This window comes from Malaya genurostris, chromosome 2 (assembly GCF_030247185.1).
Source record: "Malaya genurostris strain Urasoe2022 chromosome 2, Malgen_1.1, whole genome shotgun sequence".
Taxonomy (NCBI): Eukaryota; Metazoa; Arthropoda; class Insecta; order Diptera; family Culicidae; genus Malaya; species Malaya genurostris.
The window spans coordinates 331439488-331447874 of record NC_080571.1 but is presented as its reverse complement, the minus strand read 5'-3'; the positions used below and the strand labels follow the sequence as shown (position 1 = coordinate 331447874).

The 8387-nt window shown below is 35.6% G+C and overlaps 1 protein-coding gene across 1 annotated transcript; it reads left to right on the top strand.

The window, feature by feature from the left end:
• Window positions 1-6702: 6702 nt before the first annotated feature.
• Window positions 6703-8139, top strand: LOC131431568 (cyclin-J-like protein). Its single transcript, XM_058597368.1, has 3 exons — window positions 6703-6913; window positions 6967-7159; window positions 7221-8139. The coding sequence occupies exons 1-3, from the start codon at window positions 6884-6886 to the stop codon at window positions 7934-7936; spliced, it is 939 nt and encodes a 312-aa protein (XP_058453351.1). The 5' UTR covers window positions 6703-6883; the 3' UTR covers window positions 7937-8139.
• Window positions 8140-8387: the final 248 nt, after the last annotated feature.

Here is an 8387-nt window from a genome sequence, read left to right as displayed (position 1 = left end):
TGCTTGAATCCCGGCGCGCCATACTTAATTTCGTGAGAAAATTACCAACACAACCAAAACTGTCTTATTGCGCCACCAGTGTATTTTACGTCGTGAAGGACGGTAATATCACATATTAACAGACAGGACACTCAAATTGGATTCTTTAATCGTTTCGAATATTCCTTTAGTTGGGACAGTACTCGTATATGTCATGACGGCGCCACGTTACCCTATCAAAAACAAAAACAAATTCCGAATCAGATGCAACTATCAGCTTCGACCCTTGCCGAGCCGATCCGATCAAATTCTGGACTATTTAATTGGGGTTTTGTGTCGGTAAAATCAAACAAGTTTAAGAACGAATTATTTAAAAAAATCACGTGAAATAAATTACAACGTCAATGTGAGTAAATATTATGTTAGCCTCGCCTCAAATCAATAGAATAAATACCTAAAAATCAAGCGAACTGACCAAAAGTTGAACGTGCATTTCTGAAGTCTGGAAAATTCAACTCTAATAATGAAGAACAGTAAGTTCTTAAATTGTAAGTAGTTTGGAAATAACATGTTCCGTTTTATGAAAAGTTTCCAGTCAATGAGCCGAAACGGAACTAAACCCGTTCAAATCGTTCGAAATTTGAGACGAAGTTCATTACGATACCTAGATGGATTCTGATTAGAATGTAACAAGCGATTTTGAGTCCTAATCGGATGTTGCACTGGAATCGAAATTAAGTTAGAAATCGCAATGAATTCCCTATCAAATTTCGATTTAATTCCATTGGGCACAACTACGACTTTCGACTCAGATTCACGAAAAACTGTCCGTAAATCTGCAGCTTTTGGTTTATCTCAAATTAATCTTGACGTCGACCGACGTTGATTAATCGGCTGAATCGTGTTTAATACCAGCGTTTTCCGATGAAAACAAACCAATCTCATTTACATATCTCGGTTAATTTTTCAAAAGGGCGTATAAGCAAGTGACAGTTTCTCTTTAATCACTCTCTCTTTCGATTATTGTGATGTGATTAAAAAGATTTTCTTTGATATCACTATTCTGTTTGAAAGTCGAAAGTTTCGGGTATCATTTCATGCAAAGAGTTGAGTGATAAACGTGGAAACCGCTTGATAATTAATAGGAAGAAAGTAAACAAAGAGAAACTGTCACTTGCTTATACACCCTTTTGAAAAATTATCCGAGATATGTGGTTGTAAGTGAGCTGTCAGAAAAGTCAATAGAGAAAAATCGTCATTAAATTTTAAGAAGAGCGTATCGGCAGAGTTGCCACATATACAGATTAATCTGTATTTTACAGATTGTTCAGAAAAAATCGTAACCAGCGTTGCCAGGTTTCCAGATTTAGCTGGCAAATGCCAGATTTTTCTCGTTTCACCAGACACTCTAACTAACCAAATCTTTTGTCAGATTTTACAAATTTTACTAGATTTTACACATCTATTCCAGATTTGTTAGATCTCACCAGATTTTTACGGTTTTGGCCTCTATACGATAAGTGGTGAAACCGACGACACGACCTGCCCCTCGTCTATCAAAACTGTATCGCAAATTTAACTACCCCTCAGTAACCGGTAATATCAAAACGAAATTGCTTGAAAAGATATTAAAACTGGCAACACAGGTCGAAAGCTGTTGATTTTAAATAACAGTCATCCATGGCTACGTATGTTGTTTAATTGCAACATATAATTAATCTCGAAACGGCAACAAAATGTGATTCCTGCGAACCGGTTGGTTACTACCGAACTTGGACGTACTTCGCAATCAATTTTTCAATAGGTCTTGACATCAAATTACTGTTCCGCTGTTTACTTTCACTTCCGATTTGTGTGAAAAAATATGATTTTTATCAAACTTTTCGGTTAAATTCATCATTAAGATATCATCAAGCGTAAACGTGGAAACGGCTTAGTAATCAATACAGAAGACTGGGGGACGAATGTAGCGTGATGAGTTAGGCGATGTGCCTTTCATGCAGCCCACCTGGGTGCGATTCCCAACCTTGCACATAGGGTCAGAAAGTTTTTCTGGTCCGAAGAAGTGAATAACCTTGAGACTCAAACCGCTATGATCGAAACAAAAAAAAATGCAGAAGACAATAAACATAAAGAAACACTTGTTATCAGAGCATTTAATGAAAAAACATCACAAAGAATTGTAAGGTAGAAAGTTTGACAGGTTTAGAATCGTGAACCACCTCGCCATAATGAATCCGTTCGTATCGATCAAGAATTATTCGCTCACGTCTTTTGGTGAAGCAGAGCATTTACTAATATTGCACCGTTCTACAGAACGAGAATGGGAACGTCTGTGCTTGAGTTCAGGGAACAGGGTCACCTAAAGATATCCGAGAATTCAATCCAAACCGTCGTAAACGAGTTAAAGAACGGAGATCGATTGGTTCAGAAGCGATATACATGTGGTGTTGATCGTGATCTTGAACTAGCCTGTGAGCTGCTGCATGAATTCCAACATTCCAACATTCTCAATCGTCCTGGGTCTATGGAGTCTAATTCAGAATAAGTTTGGATTCTATAATTTCTAACGCTTGTCTTGCCATGGGCGCCGCCTGCACTTTGTACTATTTGTTGTATGTGCATTCAGATAAACGTATTCTACAGGAAAGGCTTCTTTCTTTGGTTTCTTAATTGTTTGGAAATTTGTGATATGAGTACAGAGCACTACATACTGAGAAAAAGTGTTTTTCATTATTTCTACATGTTTTAAAATAATGTTAATCACTACCTAGGTAACGAAATATATGATTCCGTCGATCTAGATAATGCAACACAGTTTATCACTTACTTATTTTACAATATTATCACGAATTGCTAGCGATGGCAAGCGACAAAGTTTCTAATGGAAGAATAGTTTGTTTTTGTTCATTCGTGTTGAAAAATAGGTTCCTTGGTTACGTTTGTAGCAACCAGAAAAGTGTTGCTGGAAATAGTATTTTCAATAAATAACAAGGGGTCGCTATATCTGTGGTAACTGGTGGTAAATCGCTCACGAACACATATTATTCCGATTTTTATTCGGAGTGTCTTATCGTGTCGTCGGTAAAACCATTTTTTTTAAGCCCGGTCAAAATTTTCTAGTTTGGCACAGACAAATCCAGATAAATTTTTGGGCGAGAGACAGATTTTTGAAAAAAATAACATGGCTACTCTATTTGTGATTTGTATCTACAGATTACAGATTTTTGGTCAAATTACAAATTTTACACATTATTTTTGACAGTATGAATAAAAACTTGAATAATAATCGAGTTGAAATATACATATTAAATAATGGAACTGCTTTTTTTCACGAAGTAAATCCACTACCCAGATTTTGTGTTAATTGAAAAAAAAGGATAAAAAAGAATATCAAGGACAGCAAACACTACAAATAGCCCCATCTGCTAATGATGATTTTTCTATGTTCAATTTTTCTTTTTATAGGTAATTCTCTATGCTTTCAAAATTTTTTCCTGATAAGATGAAAAGATAATGATCTCGGTCATAATGTTACATTATACCAGACCCGGTCAGCTTGGAGCGAAATTTTCAGCTCGCACGGTACCACATTCATGTGAATTGTATGGATGCGCACTTTTTACTTCTAAGCACAAGATTCGATGGGGACTTGCCTTAGGGCGCCATGCTCGTAAAAAATGATATAGCCAAAGATTTGTTCAGAATTTATATCCCCCGATACAAATTTACAGATTTTTTAATAAAAATGCAGACTTGAATGTGGCAACCCTGCGTATCGATATAACTGTACATGCTCGTTCTACACTCAAATAAAAATTCACGTTCGATTCACTTGAAAAATCACATAGAATGGTTTTAAATGTCAAATTGAATATTTTACGTGACGAAAATGAATGTTATACGAACATCCCTTAAAAAGAATAGAGTCATCACATAAGGTTTACGTGAATTGACCAAACGTCAAACAATCTACGTGAATTTCCAGTGTGAAAAACTCGATTTTGAAAATGGCGAGCAGTGGCCCCCGAAAAGTAAGTAGTGTAAATATTTGCGAGAAAAGTTATTTAATTACAATTTTTTACTCCATCGACCGGATCATTCCAGTATGAAAGTTTCCATGTGTTCAACTGGACCGAGTGCCTGCGTGAGTCCGGAAGGTTACCCGCTCCTACCGAATGCTTCAAACAGGCCGTCGGTAGAAGCTAGAGACACTGGAACCATGTAATGCGACTTCAACCTGCATCGGTAGTGTTGTGGGAGTTCTTGGATCTCGACTTCGGCTTCGGTTGGATGGCAGTGACAACATAAACGATTTCTGGAGGCTTGTCGATTTGAGATACCACGACGTTATTAGTTGCTTTTTAAGCCATTGGAATTATATGACAATTTTCTGAAATAAATGTTTTATATTTCATGGCATTTTTCATTTCATAGATTTATATCAAAATCTGGAATCTCCCTTTCGACTTCAACCAATATATAAAATAGTAATTTTCTGGTATCCAAATTTGATATCAATTGATAGATAAATGTGATATGAACAGTACATTACATTTTACCTATGAAACACGTAACTTTTACTGGATTATGCATTAAACAGCTTTTAAATGCCAGTCCATTAAAAGCTACGTGAAAAGTAGGGTGGAAAATATTCACATAACTTTTCACGTAACTATAATATGATTATTATTTTGAGTGTATGTTATTCTACACTCGGATAAAAATTCACGTTCGATTCACTTGAAAAATCACGTAGAATGGTTTCAAATGTCAAATTGAATATTTTACGTGACGAAAATGAATGTTATACGAACATCCCCTAAAATGAATAAAGTCATCACATAAGGTTTACGTGAATTGACCAAACGTCAAACAATCTACGTGAATTTCCAGTGTGAAAACCTCGATTTTGAAAATGGCGAGCACTGGCCCTCGAAGTGTAAGTAGTGTAAATATTTGCGAGAAAAGTTATTTAATTACAATTTTTTACTCCATCGACCGGACCAAAAAAAGCATGAAAGTTTCCATGTGTTCAACTGGACCGAGTGCCTACGTGAGTCCGGAAGTTTACCCGCTTCTGCCGAATGCTTCAAACAGGCCGTCGGTATGAAGCTAGAGTCACTGGAACCATGTAATGCGACTTCAACCTGCATCGGTAGTGTTGTGGGAGTTTTTGGATCTCGACTTCGGCTTCGGTTGGATGGCAGTGACAACATAAACGATTTCTGGAGGCTTGTCGATTTGAGATACCACGGGCTTATTAGATGCTTTTTAAGCCATTGGAATTATATGACAATTTTCTGAAATAAATGTTTTATATTTCATGGCATTTTTCATTTCATAGATTTATATCAAAATCTGGAATCTCCCTTTTGACTTCAACCAATATATAAAATAGTAATTTTCTGGTATCTAAATTTGATATGAACTGATAGATAAATGTTATATGAACAGTACATTACATTTTACCTATGAAACACGTAACTTTTACTGGATTATGCATTGAACAGCTTTTAAATGGCAGTCCATTAAAATCTACGTGAAAAGTAGGGTGGAAAATATTCACATAACTTTTCACGTAACTATAATATGATTATTATTTTGAGTGTAATGTGAGTACAATTTCACTGAGTTTCGCTAGAAGTATAACCAAATACAAATTATAATACGGAGTACTCCGACAAATTTTCAAGGACACATTTTGCATCGTGCGGTACATTGTCTGATAGTGTATCAATCAGAGTGACAATGTACTTTAACGAGATTTCTATAAAACTAGCAACACTGAAGGGTAAGAACAAGTTCATCATAGTTACTGTTTATTATAGTGAAAAACAAATAAACAAACAGTTTTTATCTGAGAATCAAGATCACAAGCGAAATGTAAGTTAAACAATAATCTAGAATGGATAAGCCACCATGAATATACTACTAGCTGTATTGATATTTGTAGATTCGTGGGTGTTTGTGTTCATTTTTCATCTTTTGTGCTAGTGCCGGTGATATTTAGACTGATTGTTGCAGTTTAATACAGCAACGATAAACATAAACAAACAAGTTTGTTTTGCACCGTAGCAACTAGCATAAAGCGTTGCCAGAAACTATCTCCTTCCACATTTTCAAACTATCGCAATGGAAGGGAGTAATTTTCTAGGCTTACTTGTTCAGGCTGTGAACCAAACATTGGCGGTTCGTTTGTATGGGACTTATGGGTATTATTATTTGTATTTGGTATAACTACTATATAGATAGAAAAATGGATATATTCACATTCGAGTGAAGATGGTATTACCAAATTTTGAGTAACATTTACTCAGTGCTAGAAAAGGAAAAATTAGCTTAAATGGCCAACTTAATCAACTCAAATCTATGTTTATTGAATTATTCATTTATTTACAATTAACCATCAGACACAAGGAAAGAGATCCGGGTATGGTTCGGTAGACAATATTATCTCAATAAAAACTGATTTTCGATACTCAGGAGAAATATAAGGCATTGTAAGTAAGAAAAATTTAAAATATTCACCTGTATCCTTTTTCTCCTATTCGCATTCGCAAACTTTGATACCTAGTTTTCCAAATCAATGTTATTCATTTTTTGACATTTGAACTAAGTAAGCAAAAGTGAGTACAAATTGTTTACTTGAGAGTAAAGTTGAACGAGCGTGTACTCAACATTCACGAATGTGATAACCCGTCTCAATTTTGCATCGTGGTAATGTGTTGTCATGACTCATGTGGGATTGAGATTTCGTTTTTCTCGCTCGACAAAATAAATAAAATGTTGCAAAGAAAGCTATGATGCTCATTCCGTTTGAACCAAAATTTCATGTGTATGTTTTTCTTGCGATACTTTATTGAACTAAAGATCGAAAACTTAAAAAGAATCATACCATACTATGGAACAAAGCTATCGTGTATATCCTACGGTAAGTACATTTTCTAATAACATGTTTTCGTTTACTAATTATTTTCATATTAGCTTCCAGGTTTTGCGGAACATTGTACTGAATACAGCGATGAAATTGTTTGGATCCTGCAAGAATCGGAACTGAATCGTTTGACTATTCGTTATACGTCTCCTCAGTTGCGTTATCGTGATGCTTTGGTTAACTTTGTTCGTTTGGTTGGCGAGTGCAAAACTTGTACTTTGCGAAGATCAACAGTTCACCTCGGTATGTTTTCACTTCGACATAACTAAATATTTGAATAATATCACAGAATTGTTATCTGCAGCGATTTATATGTTGGATACCTTCATGGATAATCATAATATAACAGATAATCGTTTAAATTTGGTTGCATTATCGTGCGTTATACTGGCAGCAAAAATTGAAGAGAACGAACCAAATGTTCCAAAGATGAAGATTATGAATAAGCTCATCCGGAATCAATATGCATCAAATGATTATATCGTGCTGGAAGTGCTCCTTCTGAAATTTTTCAACTGGAACCTCATCATTCCTACAACGGCTACTTTTGTTGAATATTGGCTACTCAACGTCGTTGGAAAACATGATTTTCCTCCTTCAACACCTGAGAAGGTTTTTCACGAGCATCGTGAAGATGCAATTAATTTAGTGTTAGATTTTTTGGACATAACATTGGTGGATATTAAAATGAACAATATTCGGCCGTCGTTGTTGGCTTCTGCTTGTTTGGCCGCCGCACGTTTTTCAATACATGTGAGTAACGTATGGTCTGAAAGCATGGAAGAACTAACAGGTTATTCACTCCAAGAAATTGATACTTTATGGCGTGAGCTGAGTGACTCGAGAGCATATTTAAATGAAAGAAAAACTGCGTGTCGCAAGCGATCTGCGTTTGACTCGGGATACATAACGGACAGTTACTCCATCGATGATGTAGATGGCGAGGAATGGGATGAATATGATACAGAGGATACCGACGATGAAAATGTGCTAGCTTTCCAAAGCAAACGAGCTAGATAAGGTCACTTTTCAGTATCATGAATTACATGTAATTACATAAATGTATAGAGGGATTTAGAGAAAAAAAATGCGTACCTACCTCGTAATGAAATTTATTTCTACTTGGTTCATAAGTCATAGTCTTATGGAACTCTTAATTGCTTTTTCTTATTTATAGTTATATCTAGCGTGTCAGGAACTCGGATACTTTTTCGATGTACAGCTCGGACTTAATAAAACACTTTAGATTTCAACGCCCCTGTAGTTGAATTAACTTTCCTTATATTACCTTTGCTCAAATTACGAAGATTTCCTTGAGTTATCTTATTTTTTATACCGTAACAATCAAACTTCCACTATTACGGAAATATCCATAACAGTGATCAGATTTCGAACATCTACGATTCAACTGATTTTGAACAGATTTGCCATATGAGGTCGAAATTTCAATAAACCCTAGAACGCTCTCGCG